At 61.4% G+C, this 17,476-nt stretch overlaps 2 protein-coding genes across 8 annotated transcripts; one reads left to right on the forward strand and one right to left on the reverse strand.

Moving 5' to 3' along the window:
• The first annotated feature begins 1,723 nt into the window (after positions 1-1,723).
• On the forward strand, positions 1,724-17,039 carry CUNH14orf180 (chromosome unknown C14orf180 homolog). 5 transcript variants are annotated; one of them, XM_010607329.2, is made up of 6 exons: positions 1,724-2,161; positions 4,783-4,909; positions 6,188-6,317; positions 6,562-6,609; positions 6,743-6,991; positions 16,967-17,039. In XM_010607329.2, the coding sequence occupies exons 2-5, from the start codon at positions 4,799-4,801 to the stop codon at positions 6,949-6,951; spliced, it is 498 nt and encodes a 165-aa protein (XP_010605631.1). In that variant the 5' UTR covers positions 1,724-2,161; positions 4,783-4,798; the 3' UTR covers positions 6,952-6,991; positions 16,967-17,039. The 5 variants fall into 5 exon arrangements, with proteins under 5 accessions (XP_010605631.1, XP_010605630.1, XP_010605632.1 ...); XM_010607328.3 differs by lacking the exon at positions 16,967-17,039 and adding an exon at positions 7,240-8,391; XM_010607330.3 differs by lacking the exon at positions 16,967-17,039 and having other exon boundaries at positions 4,759-4,909; positions 6,743-8,391.
• Positions 9,441-17,388, reverse strand: Tmem179 (transmembrane protein 179). 3 transcript variants are annotated; one of them, XM_010607327.3, is made up of 4 exons: positions 16,897-17,388; positions 11,713-11,850; positions 10,428-10,506; positions 9,441-9,643 (listed from the first exon to the last, which is right to left on the reverse strand). In XM_010607327.3, exons 1-4 carry the CDS (start codon positions 17,145-17,147, stop codon positions 9,464-9,466), a joined length of 648 nt encoding a protein of 215 aa, XP_010605629.1. In that variant the 5' UTR covers positions 17,148-17,388; the 3' UTR covers positions 9,441-9,463. The 3 variants fall into 3 exon arrangements, with proteins under 3 accessions (XP_010605629.1, XP_033622747.1, XP_033622746.1); XM_033766856.1 differs by having other exon boundaries at positions 14,151-16,966; XM_033766855.1 differs by having other exon boundaries at positions 11,713-16,968.
• Between the last annotated feature and the right edge of the window lie 88 nt (positions 17,389-17,476).

Here is a 17,476-nt window from a genome sequence, read left to right on the forward strand (position 1 = left end):
GGATCCGCTTCAAACTGCTGGAGCTGCAGGCTATGGAGGAAGGTGGTGATGTGGACTCAGTCACCCCAGGTCCACAGGGCAGAGGGCAGGCTTGCTCCATGGCCACTGGCCGGACAGGAATAGCGCTGGAGCAAACCTGGACAGCACCCCTTACCAGCATGGAACCTCAGCACCCATGGGGCCTGCTCCTAGCCTGCGGAGGACCCACTGGCCCAGGGCCCACCTAGTACCCCAGGCAGTGCCCCCTGGGGCCAAGTGTGGAGGGCACAGTCAGTACAGACCTCAGGAGGACCCTAGGTGACCCAGCGCTGCCAGGTCCCCTCCAGAGACAGCATACCTTGGACAGCCCTGAGGGGCCTGGAACTGGCTGCTCCCTCCTGCCAGACCTCGGATGGACAGAGGGGCAGGGCTCTACTCTATGACCCTGGAGGCCTGGTCAGGATTCAGCTGGGCAGTGGTTCTCATGACCCCTAAATGCTGCTGTTCACCAAACCCAAGCTGTGGGGGACACCCTCTCTCCCCAGCACCCACAGTGGCATCCCTACAACAGGGTCAGCACACCACAGCTAGACATCTGCCCCCCAATAATGCTAACTTGGACTATATTGCGTACCTTGTACCTCATTTCCTGTTGTCCCAAGCACAGAGTCCACTCCCCTGTGCAGACAGGGAAACTCAATGCCCTGCCTGGCACAGAAATCTAACCAGCAAAGCATCAGTCTGAGGGAGGCAGAGGGCCAGTTGAGGGGCTGCCCTTCCTGCACAGCAACCCACACCACCCATACCCACCCCTCTGACCCAGAGTCCAACCACAGAGTTTCAAGAGCTGCAGGGCTCTGGAGTCAGTCCAGGAGGACACGTGGGGCCAGGGCGGGGACAGTGGCCCTGACCTCCAGCCTAGTCTGCAGGCCTGGCCGGATGTCCCCAGGGGCCTGGGAAACAGCTGCCTCACATCCGGCCAGCGGAGGCTGTCAAGGTTGCTGCTATTTCTGCCAAAGGGGAGCAGCCCTCGGCCCAAGCCTTGCTTTCTGGACAGGCTCCGCCATGAGGAGAGGCCACAGACAAGCCTTCCAGACCAGAGCCCAGGAGAGGCCTGGTCACTCATGTGGCCTGCGAGCTGTGCCCAGGCCTGGGCCCACCTACTTGGGGGCAGAAGCAGGGGGAACTTGGCTGGGACACGTCCTCGCACCCCAGAACCAGAGTTGGCTGCTTCCTGTTTGTGAGGACAGAGAGAAGCAAGGTGAAAGAGGACAACGCTGACTTCCTGCCTGGATAGGGTCTTCCCAGCAAAGGGAATGGGAAAGAACCTGGGAGGTGGGTGGAGGCCACAACAAAGCCTAAGCAGTAGTCACTCCGGGAGCCCTGGACACCTCATGATGGCCACCCTTCCTTTCTACCTGGGACTGGGTGTCCTAGGGTGGGGCCATTCCAGGCAGACTGGGCATCTGGAGAGCCCACAGCCTCTGGCCCCCTGAACCTGTGTCTCCTTGCTAGTGGGACTGCCGAAGGACTCACGACTCGCTGGCCCCTGGTGCTCCAGACCTCCCAGGCAGCAAGCCTGACCCAGTCCCTCCAAGACTATCTCAGGGGAGTCTGGAAGGGGGGCACCAGGCACAGCGGAGAGAGGGCCTGGAAGCCACTGGCCAGCACCTGCTCCCTGTTCCTGGCCAGGGCCAGTGGGAGCCTCGGCAAGGCCAGAGGGTACTCAGCCCTCCTGTGGAACGCCCTCTTGCCCAAGTGGGAAATGCACATTTATCTGGGGAGCTGCCAGCAGCTGGCTGTGAAGCGACAGCCCTTCTCAGAGCCCCAGCCCTCCCGCCCCGCCTCCATCCTGCAGAGGGAGGCCATCCCAGGAGCACCCAGCCTTCCGTCTCCTCTAGCGGGACAAGCACAGCTGGGCTTTGTGGCCTCAGCCTTTAGGCTCTGCCTGTGCCAGGCTGGGTGGGTGCCTGGGACCCAGACCCACCGCCCAGCCCAGGGATACCTCCCTGCCATCCTCTATAACAAAGGCAGCAAGAACCAGCGGCTGCTGTAATGGAAACTTCCTGGCCAGTCTGTGGGCCACAGCAGCTCGGGTTCCGCTCCGCCTGAGGCTCGGCCTTCAGTATCTCATCGGGCGGGTGGGCCTTCCAGCAACACAGGGCCGCACTGCAGGAGCCAGGTGGGCATGTGTGCTTGTCTGTGTGCTCACCTGTGTGCATGTGTGTGTGTGTGCACGTATGCATGTATCCCCTCTGGCCCACAGGGCAACACTGGAGCAGGCCGCCCACAGCAGATCAGCAGGGCTGGGCACCTGGGGCAGCAAGTGTGGGGGGAGCGGGCACACCACCCCACAGCTGCCCTGGCCAGTGGTCAGAGCAAGCTGAGGAAGAGCTGCCCCTCACAGGGCGGGTGGGGTCCTAGGTCACCCACATGTCAGCAGCTGCGAGGAGGTCCTGCCTGCCACGGCTTTGGATGACAGGGCAGGTGGCCAGGGCAGGCACAGTGGGGTGGACACCGCTGTCCTCTGGGGCAGAGGCAGGCAGCAGGGGGTGAGGGGCACTGGCCAACCACAGTGTCTCCCAGATGAGCTGGGCCAGGTCTTGGAAGTACACAGGACTCCTAGGCCCTCCAGCCTGGGTCCCCGGGCCTGCTTCTTGACTAGGGTCTTTGCCAGCTGCCTGTCTGAGCCCAGGAAGGTGGCAGACCCAGGACCCTGCTGCCTGGCCCAGGAGACATGCAATGCTCTCTCATTGGCATAGGCGTGGGCAGTGAGTCCCGGAGGCACCACCGTCCACGTCCCCCCAGGAGAGGGGCAGGCGGCTTCCTCAGGCCAGTCTGGCTTGCAGTGACACTCCACAGGCCTGGGCTCCTGGAACTATTTTCTGCCCTTTATCACCCATCTGTCATGAGCTGGCTGCAGAGCAAGTGCATTTGAGTTACACCCTGTCCCTGCTGTGGAGGGTGTGCTCCAGGGCAGGCAGAGGGCACCCAGCAATTTCACCTGCTTTTGCAGCCCTCCCGTGTCCCAGCAGGGAGCACGAGTCCCAGGAAGGTCATTCTTCCAGTTGGCCAAGGTCACAGAGACCAGACTGAGGCAGCCCCGGGACACCAAGGCCCCCACCTCCTCCCTGTGAGGGGCCTGCTGGGCCCAATGCAGAAGCCCAGGGCACCTGTAGATCTGCAGAGCAGAAGAGGGACCCACAGATGTCCTCCCTGACCCAGCCCTGAGCCAGAGAAAAGCACAGCCACCCCCAAGTGGCAGCCATAGCATGGTGGGATCACCACAGGCCCCAACCTCAGTAAAGCCCAGGCACTGGCCAGCTCATCTTCACAGGTCCAGGACAGGGGCTGGCACTGCTCGGGAGGGGCGGCTGAGAAGGCTGGGGCCACCTAGGTGCCCCGGGGCCTGCAGCCTCACCCACCACACATGTTCCCGCACACTGCAGACACACACATACATGCATACCTGTGTCCATGCGACCACACCCCAGGTACACACACAGACAGAGTCACCCCAGGTGCTCACACACACACACATACACACACGATACCTGGCCCTCGAATACCCACTTCCACCTGGGCAGCCTCTCTGGCCCTGCCCAGAGCACAGCAGTTGCCCCACCTGCCCTCACTGCCTGCTGCTCCTTCCTCATCCTCTTTGCAATAAAACCTGATGCACAACAGCAACGACAAAGACCACTCCCTTCTGCAGTAACTGAACCCACAGCCCTCAGCTGGCCCTGTGTTCGTGCCTCCCTGGGCTCTAGAGTGTCCCTGTTATCCCAGGTGAGGGGTGCAGGGACTCCTGGGCAGCTGCACCTGTGGGGGGACCTGAGGCCACCATGCTTGGGGACAGCGGAAGCCCTGCTCTCTGGTTGGGGCACCCTGCCTGGAGTCCATGATGGACAGGGTTTTTCACATGCAGGGCAGCAGTGTCCACCAAGGACCCCAGAAAAGGAACTGGAGAGCCCAGCTGGCAGGGGAAGCCATTGGCCTGTGTCACCCATTCAGCCAGGAGGGGCAGGACACCCCGAGGGACACCTGTAATGCTCTGTCCTTAATGTCCCCTGAGAAATGAGGGGTGTGGCTCAGTAGCCCGGACCCTCAAAGGGCTGACGCCTAAGGCCCAGATTCATATGCATGGGTCCTCAGTGGGGTCTGCACCAGGGCAGGACTGGAGGACTGGGGGGTTAAGGGCCTGCCAGGGCTGTGGAAGAAAGCCCAGGGTGGAGGGGCTACATGTGTGGGCCAGGGGAAGAGGGCATGGGAGGCCACAGGGCACCTGTACACTGAGAGAGACACAGGACATAGAGGGAGCAGAATCGGAAGCAGAGGGAAGCAGAGAAGGAGAAGGACAGGGCAAGGGAACAGTTTGGGTAGAGCTGAGCGGGTGGCCACCAGGACCTCAGGTCATGGCCAGCAAGGAGTCAGGAATCCCCGGAGGACCTTATCCAGGACCTGCACGGCCCTGACAATGGGAAGCCCATTCCATGCCTGGTGCCCCCTTGAAGATCCAGCAGCCCAGCGATGTCCACAGCAACCTAGTCCATGATCTCAGAAAGTGGCAAATGACAGTGAGCTGCAAATGTCCAAGTACCGGAGTGGAGGGTGGCTGTGAACCAGGGCTGCAGCCCACAGGAGCCTGTGCCGCCCGGTAAGGCCACAGCTCCCAGGCTCCTACAGCAGAGCAAGTTGTTCAGGCAGGGGCTCGGAGTGAGCGGGGCCATGTCCGGGGGTGGGATCTACTCACTGCCCACCTGGCTCTGTGTGCCCCAGTGTCGCCGTGTCTTTCCCGCCCAGGACTATGCTCCAGTAAATGAAGACCCCCACTCGAGCCTGGCACCCCGACTCCCGCCCAGAAACCCCACATCGGACCAGAGAGGATGAGGAGACCTCGGGGTGCTCAGTGCGGCCCTGGCCTCAAGTGGTAAGGCTTCTGAGACAGAGATTGTGTGGCTTCAGGGTGGACAGGAGAGGACAGGGGGCTCCTGGGCCCCACCCTGCAGCTTAGGCTGTGGAACAGGAGAGCAGGGCTGAATGCATGAGCCTGAGTGTGTGAGGCTGTGTGGGGCTGGGTGTGAAGCTGAGCGTGTGAGGCTGTGTGGGGCTGAATGTGTGGGACTGGGGCACTGAGCACAGGTCAGATGGGGAGTAGCACTGGACTGCCAAGGGAGGACGGACAGGTAGATGGGACTGGGGCCAGAGAGGGGCGGAGACTACAGACCCCTCTGTCACTGAGCAGCCTGGGTCCACACAGGAGGGTGGAACTCAGATTAAGGCTGTGGGTCCCCTGGGGAAAGGCACTGAGCCCAGGCAGCCCAGCCTGGCAGGGCGGCCTCCCCAGAGCCTAGTGCAGGCACAGGCATGAGAGGCAGCCTGGCACCCAGGCACTCCAGCCCTCAGAACAGCCGGTGTCCTGTGTCACAGACAAGGGCTCAGAGTCCAGACTAGGCTGTGCTGACCAGTGGAGGTCCAGGGACCCTGGCGGGCTCACGGGCCCACTGGAGCATGGCTAGGAGGAGGAGGCCAGCTTCTTGGGGAGATGCTGTGGCCCACCGAAGCCTCCAGGCACCTTGGCCCTGCCCTGGCCCAGCCCCACAACCCCCCATGTATCAAGGTTCCCCCAGATCCTCTGGGGCCCAAATAGCCGCCTGACACCCGACACTGCCCAGGAAGAGGGGCTGGGGCCTGGCATTCACCTGGGGGGTCACCCCTCACTGAGAGACTGAGGCTGGGTCAGGGCTGCCAGCACTCTCACACCACCCAGCCTCTGCCCTGCCCTGTCCGGCTTTTGGAGCAGTGGCCAAGTTCTGAGCCCTGATCCTCGTCCTTCACCAGCCATGAGTTTGTGTGGGTTCAGGCTGAAGAGTGGTCCAAAAGGGCCCCACCGGCCATGAAGTATTACTGTTCTCATCTCTCACATGTAAAGTCACCTGAGCCCGGGGACTGGTGGAGGCCAGAGCCAGGGCTGCAACCTGGCCCTGGGTCACTGGCCTTGCCCACTTAAGACTTCTGACCCCACCAGGATAGAGCAGCTGGCCAGGGAGCCAAGGCCAGGGTGAGTTGGGCCCGGGTCACCACACACCTCTCAGGTCCCATGCAGCAGGTTCCTCTGCATAAAGCACAGAGACAGCAGTGGGGACAGGACTGGGATGACCGGTGTCCAGCAGGAGAGGCTCATGGTCTCCCTGCTCCTCTTCCCCAGGAGGGAGGCAGGAAGCGCCCCCCATCCATCCTGAGACGGAGCTGGCCGGAGCGCGTGCCCCACAAGGCTGATCCACCGAGGAGCTCAAGACATGTGCGGTTCCAGGAGCCCCTGGAGGTGGCCGTCCACTGTAAGGGGAGGGCGTGCTGGCAAGCAGGGGGCTGGTGGCGAAGGTCTGGGTGGGCTGAGATGGACCCCAGTCCTGACCTGTGTTCCCTGACAACCTGGTCACACCTGGGGCCATCAGGACCCAGGGCGGGAGGGGAACCGGGCAGCTCATCTGCCTCCACTGCCAATGGTTGGTTGGAGCTGTGCTGTGGGCAGTTCTGTGGACAGGTGGGGGCATTGGGGCACTCCGCAGACTGGCATCTCAGTCTCTTCCACAGACATCGCCCGCAGGGAGCCCACAGCTGCAGTCCAGGGTGAGTCCTGACCCAGCCCACAGTGGGCCCTGGGCCTCTGGCCCTCCCCATCCCCAACTCCCCTCACCTGGCCCCTTGGCACCCTCTGGCTGTCCAGCCTGTCCATTCCTCAGCCACTGTCCCTGGCACACAGGTGGGACGCTGCATCCTGTGCCCCGGAGAAGCTCCCTCCTCCTGTGGCTGTCTCTGTGCATCCTGCTCGGGGTGGCGCTGGGCCTGTACTGCGGCTGGGCTGAGCCTACCACCACGGCCCTGGAGAATCTGTGGGCCCAGCTCAGGATCCTCATCCTGCACCTCTGGCACATGGCCCTCAGTGGCTGGCACTGCTTCCTGCAGCTCTGACCACAGCTGGAGGGCAGTGTCATCACCAGAGCCCTGCTGGGTGAGGCTTCAGGAACCCCTGGGTCTTTGGGTCTCGGGCTCTGGAGCTGACGGGGGACAGCACCACAGGGCTGCTGCAGGGGCCAGGGAAGGGGGCACCACTGCCTGAGGTCGGATATGGGGGAACATAGCAGGGCCCTGCTCCTCTCAGTACAGCCACTCCCTCCCTGAGTGTCAGGGTGCACCAGGGCATTACCCAAGAAAGGACTTCAGCTACCACCCCAGCCTTTGCCCACTTCTATCTGGCAGGAACTGGGTATCACAGGGGAAGCCCTGCACCTACAGGACCCAGAAGGTGGATGCACCTCTGCTGTGTGGGGCCACAGCACTCAGAGTCAGCCCTGCCTGTGCCTGCCACCTCCGTGGAGTCCACCACGGGCACCATCCTCCTGGTCAGGTCTGACCCTACCAGGCCCCTCTAGACCCCACACAGACACCAAGAGGGACCGCAGAGGATGCTGTGCCCACTGGGCTGGTGGCCAGCTGAGTGCATGGGACAGCCTGAGGTGTCCTTCCCCCACTGACACAGGAGAAGCACTTTCCACCAGAGCTTCTGTACCACCTCCGGGCTGGGACTTCAGGGCAATGCAGCAAGCAGCCTGGCTGGAGAACCCTCCATGGCCAGAGCCCCTGCCAGGCACCAGGGGCTACTCCCTCCCTGCCTCAGTCCCCTCAGCTTCCCTTCAGAGCATCTTGGGGCCCACTGAGGCCCTGGGCCATATCCTCCAGACAGGCACATCAGCCCCTCACTATGCTCTGGGTCACAGCCACCCTCCCAGGCCTCAGGAACCCTAGGCAGTGGTCCCAGGGTCTCTTCAGACCCAGAATTCAGGGACCTCAGGATGGAGGACCCCATGGAGAGGGCCCATTTCCAGAAGTGGCCTGGAAAGGGCCACAGGAGGGGACGGGCACCTCCAGCACCAACCATCAGCATGGTGATCGCCCGTGGCAGGAGTCACCTCATTGCACCCCATCGGGGGGGTAGTTTAGCCACTGACGCCCACATTCTAGAGGCTGAGAGGGGAGCCTCAGCCCTCTCTGGGCCTGGGGTGCAGCACCATTCCCGCTCTCCAGAGGGCACTCATCCTGCTCTACAGCGAGGCCCAGCGTGATCCCTGCAGGGTCCACAAACCCACGTGCAGCCATCCAAGTGCTGCCTGGAGACACAGCCCCAGAGAAGTTACCCAATCCTGCCTCACCCTGGGGGTCATGTGGGGAGCAGAGACCGGAGCTCCAGGATCATGGACATGACACTGTAGCCTTGCAGAAGACTACTCCTAATAACCTCTGAAGAACTGGAACAGAGCCAGGAAGCAGCGCTTGAAACAAACTAGAAGCTGAGCAGGTGGAGCAGTATTGGGAAGGTTGGCGCAGAACAAACTCCACACCCCAGAGACACTTGAGCACAGTTTTATTTTGACCTGGAGAAACAGATACATGGAAACTTGAGAATCTTCACTTCCAGTTCAGCAGGAAGTAAGCTAAAACAAGGCGTTCTTGCAAAAAGCCAGAGAGAAGCCAAGGTGTCTTGGAAGTGGTGTGTTGTACGGCCACTGGGAGGACCCAAGCAGCCCTGCCCTCCTGCCTGGGGAGAGGCTGGCCCTGGGCGGACCCAGACCAGCTCCTGGGGCCCAAAGGACAGCTGCCCAGGGCAGGCAAGGCTGGGGAAGTGGCAGGTCCATGGGCTCAGAAAACCATACGCTGCTCCTGCTCCTTCTGCAGCCCCAGGTGGCTGCAGCAGAAATGGGGGGAAAGGGCCAAAACGAGGCAGAAGCCACAACACCATGTGGGGGACAGAGAAGCAGCTGTGGGGGATGGGAAAGGACCCCCACACCCAGTAATAGGGGCCCAGGCCAACATCAGCTTTGGAGGCCTTGGACTCTCTCCAAATACTGTCCCAGGGTAACTCGGTGTCCCGAAGGAAACCCCCAGCTGGGGTTGAGGCCTCTGGACTAGACCCCCAGGATGGTACCTGCCTGCCCAGCACCCTGACAAGCTGGCTCACCTGACCACCCAGAACCCCTGAAGTGGCCCTGGTCCACACCAGAGCCCGAGCTGGGAAAGCATGCTGGGAACACACTTCTGAGGGGCTAGGGTTAGGGTTGGGGGCTCCAAAAGTAGGGGTTGCTGAGGACAGCAGAGCCCAGTCCCGGTCACACCAGGGTCTGCCGACATGGGGTGGGCAGGTGGAGTCCCCGGCCTTCAGGAGCCCTGGCCACAGTGTGGGGTGGGAAGGCAGCGCCCTCCTCCTGGGACCATGGGCGCCCCATCTCTGTGGTCTGCTCTCACACATCCCATGCACACACACGTGCACACACATATGTGCACACACTGCAGCATCACACATGGAGCCTCAGGGAGGCACAGCAGATGCCTCGCCCAGGCCCCTTTCACAGCTGCCTGCTGCTGGGCCACGGCAAGGCTGGGCAGCTCACAGGGCCTGTGGGCAGGGGCCGGGAGCCAGCTGCAGAGCTTAGATGACGGCACTCTTCTCCCCCTGGAAGGAGGTGCGGGGGCCCGGCCTGGCCAGCAGCAGCTCCTTCTCATGGACCAGGCTGTCCAGCAGGTCCTCCTGGCGATAGTTGTGGTAGACCTTCAGGAAGGCCAGCATGGTGATGGCCAGCCATGCCAGCCATAAGGCCCAGAGTCCGCACTGCAAGGAAGCAGCAATGTCAGTTCAGGGCCAGCCCCCTGTGTCTGCCTGACCAGCCCTGACATAGACGAGGGGCAAGAGGGGGTTCACAGCCAATGCTCCTTCCCACAGGACAGTCACTTCGCATCCATGGGGAGCCTAAATCTGCAGAGGCGGGGGCCCAGGCCACCCTGGCCCCAGCCTGGCTGACACCATCTCTGGTGGAAGACAGTGGCTGGCAACGTCCAACCCCCCAGCCTGGACCCCTCCAAGAGGAGGAGCCTGTAAAGCACGGCCCTCTGGCTGTGGGAAGAGATCGACCTTCAGCCGCTGCTTCCAAGCAGCTGGAGGAGAAACAATCTAATCATCCCCAGGCCTGCACATCACACGGAGTTCACTGCAGTGTGCTTGCTGTCCACGTGGCCATCTAATTGATATAGTCAAGTCCAAAGCAACTTCTACTAAATTTGCAGGAAGGTCTCTGAACGTTGCAGCTCCTCTCAGGTCCCCAAATCCAGACCCCAGTGGCTGCCAGCCAACAAGGGGGCTGGGGCTGGACCCAGAGGCCCAGCCCCTCCAGGATCCGCCCCAAACCCTGTCCTGCCAGAGGCCCCTGTCCACACAGTGTCCCGAGGCCCTCCCCACTTGCCGGGTGCCTTCCTGCTTGGGCACATTTGTCCCGCTGCTATCCCCCACCTAGCCCTGCACAACCTGCTTGACCTGACTCTGCCCACTCCTGCACCCTCCAGACGGGGCCCACCCACCCGTGGGGGTCACAGAGTCACACGCAGGCTCCGTGCTCTACCTGGGCGACAGCAAACTGGTCATAGAAGGCAGAGTTGTCCACATTCAGCTCCAGGTCGATGTCTTGCAGCTCCTCACAGCTGAAATGCAGAATGGGGGCAGTGACCACTGGCCCAAAGAGGGCCTTACAGTGGAGGCCTCCTGCTCTGTCCACAACATACGCTCAGGAAAGAGGCCCAGAGGCCAGAGGATGCGCGTTGGCCTTGGCTCAGGGTCCCAGTCCCCACCCACTGTCTCCCACTCCAGGGTCTCAGGCCTCCAAGGAGGCTGCAGGGAGGCTGGGCTGGCCATCCCCACTCTGCCCCATGGGGCACACTGGGCACACCACCTAACAGCCTCTGCTCCACATGGGCAGCTCAGTCCACCCCCAGATGGCAGCTGGAGCTGACAAACAGGGCAAAGTCTATGTGAAGCCCCTGGGCAGCAGCCCCGCTAGGACTGCGGGAGGGCTGGGGACTGGAAGGGTGAGGGCCCCCCAGTGGGGACAGGAAAAGTGAAGGTGGGAGCCAGCAGGGCACCAGGGCTCACGCCAGCTTCGTCAGTGTGCAGGCACCAGCATTCGGGCCCAGGATGGATGGGGCATCCCCTGGCCACTCTGCTGTCTCCTACTTTAGATGGTGGGGTCTGAGTCTGACTTTGCCTGAAGAAAGTGGAGCTCAGGAAGAGGGACCCAGGTCCTGCTTTCTAGGTCCTGGGCAGTCTTAGGGTGTCTGCCCAGAGGGACAGACCATCACCACACTCCACCACAGGTACCCCACCAGCAGAGGTTGCCCAGGCTCGGCTCAGCATCCATTCTTGCCCTGAAGGCCCCAGACTGCCAAGGTCCTGTCTCATCCCACAGAACCACCTGCTCCTGTTCATATCCACTCCCTTCCACCCCATCACCAGAGCCCCAATCTGACACCCACCAACAGCACAAGGGTGGACCCCAGGTCTCAGGCCCAGCCACCTAGAGCTTCCAGGACCTGGCCACTACCTTGTCTGGGATCCTATCCTCCAGGCCCCAACAGCAATGAGGGGATAAAGGCACTGCTGAATCCCCTAGGCCCAACACCCACCCAGAGCTGAGGCCCTGGCTCCTGGGGGCCTCCAAGTGTGATGCTGCAGGCTCCGGAGCAAGAAGGAGGCATCCAACATTGGTGTGGAGCTCAGAGAAGGAGCCATCCAGGTGGGGAGCAGGTGGGCAGTGGTGGGGACCAGGTGGGCACAGGTAGGATAAAGCCACAGACTGCATGCTGCACAAGGTCAATCTATCTGTGGGGTGCAGGAAGGGGGGCCCAGCAAACCTGTGGGGCACGGTGCCCTTCTCAGTGATGGCGTCGCACCACATGGTAAAGCCCACACTCACGATGGTGCTGGCAATGAAGACCAGGAAGACCACGAAGGCGCTCACCAGGAGGTTGAGGAAGGCATAGAAGAAGGAGCTGCAGGCAGGCAGAGAAAGGGATGCTGGGGGCCATCCAGGACCCAACCCAGCAACAACCCCCAGGGTGGGGGGCCCAAGCCCAGGCTCCCTGCTGGCATCTGGGCCCCAGGACTCCCCAGGCCAGCCTGAGATGCCCATTCATCCTTCCAAATCCTGGACTTGGGACCACATCACCACCACTGGCCCAGGAGGGCCAATATGGGGACCAAGGCACAAGAGCCACTTGCACACTAGAAGTGCAAGGTACCCATGCAAGACTACCCAGCCCCGGGCACCGGCCCGGTCTACCCACCACTAGGCCACTGTCCACAGAGATGTACCCACGCAGTCGCCCAAGGGTACACAATGAGCTCTGTGTCTCCCAAGTTCTTACGAGGAACCCTAACCCCAAGGTGAGGCACTAGGAGCTGGGGCCCCTGGGACATGGTCAGGTGGTGGGGTGGAGCCCTGCAATGGGATCCGTGTCCTTATAACACGGGGGTGGGGGTGGATACAGACAGAGAAGCAAGAAGCAGTCCTCACCAGATACAGCCCCTCTGTGTGACACAGTGACCCACACTGCACAGCCTCACACCCCGACGCCCACAAGGGACCGGCCACAGCTGCACTCCGGTGGGTCACCGAGGACTCAGAGGCCAGGCTGTGCCAGTGCTGATGCGGTCCAGACTGACAAAGGGAGCTGGGGTGTAGGCAAACCAGCGCCAGGACTGTGGTACAGGGCACGGGTGGCCAGGATACCACCCCTTCGAGCTCCTCCCCAGAACCTCCATCACCCAAGGGCTCCCCAAGGTCCAAGCTCCTGAGGGAGCCTCAGTCTGACCAAGCCTGGGTCCACTGGGCTGTGGGTGGGAGAAGGAAATGCCACCTCTCGGTAGGACCCCAGGAGGACCCTCAGGACAGCACAGCAACAGGCAGCGGGGAAGAACCCTGCCCACCCACCAGGCACAGGCTGGATGTCACACTGGTACCACAGCAGAGAATCTGAGCAAGCCTTGGGCTAAACTGGCTTCAAGTGTGCTTGGCATCTCACCCAGGGGAACTTCAGTCCCTATCCCCTGACTGTGAAGACCCAGGAGCCAGGCACAGAACCTGAGCACTGCTGGCTCATCTGCTACTCGGTCACTCGACAAGGCCCCTCCATCAATCCACAGGCCCATGCCAGACACAGGACAGGGACAGGAGTGCGCAGTCCCAACCCAGGAGGCTGACCCAGCCCACCATGCCAGCTCTAGCAGGGTGACCAGGCTGGCTCAGGTGGAACCACCATCCACAGGGGTCGCCCAAGACAGGCCATATGGCTGAGCGACTGCTGGGCAGACAGCAGAGCCCCCTAGGGAATGCATGTCTCACACATCCACAGAGGTGGCACAGCCTGGAGCTCAGACCTGACGGGGTCAGAGGCCCTGCAGAACCCAGCTCTCCCCATGGAGCCACAGCCACAGCCTCTGGAGTCCAGCAGCAGCTGTAGAGCTGTGCCATGCCTCCAATGCCCTGGTGTGGCTGTGTTCCATGGACACTGTCCCTGCTGGACTCCTGCTTGCGGTCTTACAATCCCCACTTCCCGCAGCTGGCTCTCCTCTGGGAGCTCTTCCCTGCCTGCCTGTAGACTGCCCTGCGTGTGTGGCAGTGACCCCATGGAGGCCTGGTCCCCAACAGGGCCTCATGCAGAGCCTGGAGCTGACACCACCTCTCCTCAGTCTCTCCCAGTCAGCCCCTGCATGCCCGCACATGGGTGGACAATGCCTTCCCTGGGGACCCTGATGACCCAACCCTGGGCCACACTGAGGAGACTCATGTAGGTACAGGACAGCGCATGGTTCCCAACCCTTCACTCCTGCCCTTAACCATGCTATCCCATGTCGGACCTCCCCACTGTGAAGGGCCTGCTGCCTACTGCCCTTGTGGGTTCCCTGGAGCTGTGTCCAGGGCTGAGGTCAGTGTTGCCAGCAGGAACATGGAGTGCAGGAAGTAGGGTCACTCGTGGGAACCAAACACCTAGACTGGGTGTTTGGTGTTTAGGGACTGGGCAAGCTTAAAAGAGGGGAAGGCACAGCCCACCCAAACCCTCCCATCTTTCATTGTTTCAGCACAGCAGTGCAACCACTGGGCCACACATCTGGACAGCTTGTGTGGTTGGGGCAGCTGTGTCAGAGCCTCCCTGGGCAGAGGCAAGAAGGCTGCCCTGAGCAGAACGTGCACTTCACCAGACTGGTGGAGTGGGCACCAGGACAGCTGCTGTCAGGGCACACTCATCCCTCCACCTGCTGGACAGTGCCTGCCACCCTCCCCAGGGCATACCTGGCAGCAGCACCTTGGGTGCCTGGTGTTCCCATTTCCTGAGAGGTCAACCCAGCTGCCATGCCAGGTTGCCCTAGAAGGGCTGGGCTGGCCGCCATACACAGAGCAAAGCCACAACCAGCGCACTCCAGCAGGGGTGTGACATCTAGAATTCTAGATGGGTGTGCACGGCCCACACCCCCATGGGGCTGAGTTCCCTGGGTGGGCCTCCCCAACAGCCCCTGTCCCAGCTAGTTCCCATAAGACATAAGACATAAGAGTTCCAGGCCTGGCTACCCCTTCCCATCTGAGAGAGGGCACAGCTGGACAATCAGGAAATCGAGTCATCTACCAACCCCAGACACTCCAGCAGCATCTCTGTTACGTGGGTATCGCTTCCTCCACCCTGACCCAAACAAGCAGCTCCCCACGAGGTGGGAAGGTCCCTGAGCTGGGCTGATGCTGGCAGATGGCCTCCTTCCACTCTTCTCATCCACCTCTGGTTGGTTTCCATGGAACCTGTCCAGCCTTCCAGAGTTTTGAAGAACCGCAGGTGTCCAGAGCCTCACCTGAGTCACAGTGCCACCCTTCTCTGTCCTCCAACACTGAAAAGACTGGACAGGATGGCAGGCAGGATCCAGGAGAGTGGCATGCTCAGGGTTAATGTCTTTCTTCCCCTGCTCTCAGGGTGCCCAGCCTGGGATGTGCCGTCACCATGGCAACAGCTATCCCTTGACGCTGGGAGCAATCAGGAGGCTGAGTGACAGTTGTAGGCAGGCAGATGGGTCGTTTTAACCCAGCACTCCCCAGCCCATCACCCTGTCAGTCACAGACTGCTGCCTGACCCAACTCAAAGGGCTCCTCTTGGGCAGAGCTGCCCACCCAGGCCCTTGCTCTCCTGAAGCCCAGAGCTCAGGGGCCAGAGTCAGCCCATTCCTTCATGCACTCGGCCCTGGTCAGGGAGCTCTAGGTGCCAGATGCTCCCTGTGTATAGCAAATACCCTCTGCCTCAAGCTCAGGACCAGGCCAAAGGGCAGGGACCTCGGTGATCTCTCTTAGGAAAGCAGAGTCTGAGCTAACCTAACCATGTTGGCCCCCACCTCCCAGGGACACTGGGACCATGGTGACCTCACAGACTCACTAGACGGGCCTGTCCCAGCCCTTGGCTGCAATGCAGCCCCCATACTTGCTCACCTGGTCTGAGTGGCCTGACTGACTCTGGGCTGACCCTCTGCCCATCACTGGCCTCTGCAGACCCCACCATCCCAGGGACTAGAACTCACTGACACAGTGGCTCTGAAGGGTGGACTTTCTGGCCAGAGCTTGAGCCTACAAAGATGCCGGCCAGGGCCAGCTGATGACCAAGTTCCAGACTTCAGGGTCCAACACTTCTCTATCATCCAGCCAACCAATACTGTGTGTGTGACTCCTACACAGCAAGCCTGTGTTTTGCCTGAGGACGCAGTGGCCAGTCAGATGCTGGCCTGCCTGGGGTTGATCCAGCTGGGGTCCCCCTAGATGGACTTCCATTGCCTGGGATGGTTCCCAAGAGCTCAGACCTAGTCCTACAACCAGAACTCAGACAGGCACTGACATCACAGAGACTGCAGTCAGCTGTACTGTGTAGTGGACAAGGCAGAGGGCAGGCAGGCAGCCAACCAGGTGGGCCTGGCAAGTGATTCCTGAGGGCCACGAGGGACGTTTTGCATGAGACTCCCTTGAATCAAGAAGGCTGCACACTGCACTTGATGGACAAGTGAGTCAGGAAGCTGGAGCAAAAGGACAGAGACACCAAGTGTCCACCCCAACAGGAGCACAAGCACCAGATTCAGCCTTTGGTGAAGTCCAGGGCAAGGTGATCCCACCTGTCCTAAACCCCGCACAGGTCAGTCAGTGGGGCATGGGCAGCAAGGCACTTGGGCCTGCACTAAGCCCAAGGAGAGAGCCCAGAGATGCCAAGCTTCCATGTGTCCTCTGTGCCAGCCACTCTCCGAGCAGGTGGCCTGTGGGTGACAAAAAGCAAAGCTGGCACTCCCCAGTTTGCTGCCTGATCTGTGCACAAAGGGCTGCCTGGCCTGACTAGGACTTCCTGTCTTGCCAGCTCAGGGCTCTTCATTCCCTACACCCTGTGTCTGTCCTCTGCTGGTCCCGCCTCTGAATCACCCATCGCACTGGCCACACAAGCCGGGTCCTCTCTAGAATTCTGCTCCATGTCAGCCCCAGCTGGGCCACTTCTCCTGCAGGGACCTCAGGCCTGGAAGAGTGCACTGAGCAACAGCCCTTGGCAGAGCCCCATGGTCTGTGGAGGCCTCCCAGGTAGCACCAGCTTCCTGCAGGCCCCCGGTCCAGAACCTCAGTGTCATGGGTTCAACTGTGTCCCTGAAAATTCTGTGTCCAACCCTTGGTACCTGGGACTGTGATTTTATTTGGACAGATCTTTGCAAGTATAATTAAGTCAAAGGTTTCAGAAGAGATTGTTCTGGATTTAGGGTGGGCTCCAAACTCAGTGACCTTGCGAGAAGAAAAGACAGAGACAAGGCCATGTGAAGACAGAGTCAGTGGCCAGAGTGAAAGAGCCTCATGCCAAGGAGCAAGGAGGTGCACTGTGGCCACCAGAAACTGGAGCCCTAGGAAGGGTGTCCCACAGCCTTCCAGGAGGACCTGCCTGCAGCGACACCCCTGCTAAGGACTGTGAGGAGCCCCAATGTGAGAAGCTTTGTTTGAGCAGCCCCAGGATACTTGCACGCTCAGGGCCCTAGGCTCGCACCCTTCCTCCGCCTGCCATAGCCCTTCCTGGCCTTCTGTTGCTGGGAGCCCTTCTTTGTCCTCTCTTACAGAGCTGAGAGTTCTGGAGATGGCCGGTTGGATCCCCACCTTCACAGCCTCATAGCCCCCTGCAAGGAAGGAGAAATCACTAAGACCAGCCAAGACTGGGGTGGGGCAGGGCAAGTTGGCGCCCACCCTCCTTTGTCTGCTCCCAGGCCCGCCAGCGGAGGACCCCAGCCCAGGGGACCACATCCCACAGGCTTTGGGTGGGATCGGAGCAAGAGAGGTGAGGTGGAAATGGAGAGAGCAAGAGGCCTGGGACGGCGGGGCCGGGCCGGGTCCCCTGCCCTATGCACCTCCAACCAAGGACTGGGTGTCAGCGGTGCGTTGGGGGCTCCCTCCAGACATGCCTTTTCTCGGGCGGAGGGGAGGGTGCCCCCCAGCTGCACTGTCTGGCAAGGCCGGCCCTTCCCCCGCGTGCACAGAGCCATGGACTCGGGAGCTGTCCCCGGTGCTGGTGAGGTGGGCCAGGCGCATGAGCCCAGGCGCAGGCCTGCTCAGCCACGAAGGTAACAGCTGCA

The sequence above is a fragment of the Fukomys damarensis genome, unplaced genomic scaffold (genome assembly GCF_012274545.1).
Source record: "Fukomys damarensis isolate Sample0158 unplaced genomic scaffold, DMR_v1.0_HiC HiC_scaffold_21, whole genome shotgun sequence".
NCBI classification, from domain to species: Eukaryota; Metazoa; Chordata; class Mammalia; order Rodentia; family Bathyergidae; genus Fukomys; species Fukomys damarensis.

What these genes read in the sequence shown, in the direction of transcription:
- CUNH14orf180 (XM_010607329.2), top strand. Translation starts at nt 4,799, where the DNA reads ATGAAGACCCCCACTCGAGCCTGGCACCCCGACTCCCGCCCAGAAACC. An exon ending in CCTGGAGGTGGCCGTCCACT is followed by an intron (nt 6,318 to 6,561) that starts GTAAGGGGAGGG and finishes CTGGCATCTCAG; the next exon opens with TCTCTTCCACAGACATCGCC. An exon ending in GCCCACAGCTGCAGTCCAGG is followed by an intron (nt 6,610 to 6,742) that starts GTGAGTCCTGAC and finishes CCTGGCACACAG; the next exon opens with GTGGGACGCTGCATCCTGTG.
- Tmem179 (XM_010607327.3), bottom strand. Translation starts at nt 17,147, where the DNA reads ATGTGGTCCCCTGGGCTGGGGTCCTCCGCTGGCGGGCCTGGGAGCAGA. An exon ending in AAGGGCACCGTGCCCCACAG is followed by an intron (nt 10,507 to 11,712) that starts GTTTGCTGGGCC and finishes TCTGCATTTCAG; the next exon opens with CTGTGAGGAGCTGCAAGACA. An exon ending in ACCAGTTTGCTGTCGCCCAG is followed by an intron (nt 9,644 to 10,427) that starts GTAGAGCACGGA and finishes GCTTCCTTGCAG; the next exon opens with TGCGGACTCTGGGCCTTATG.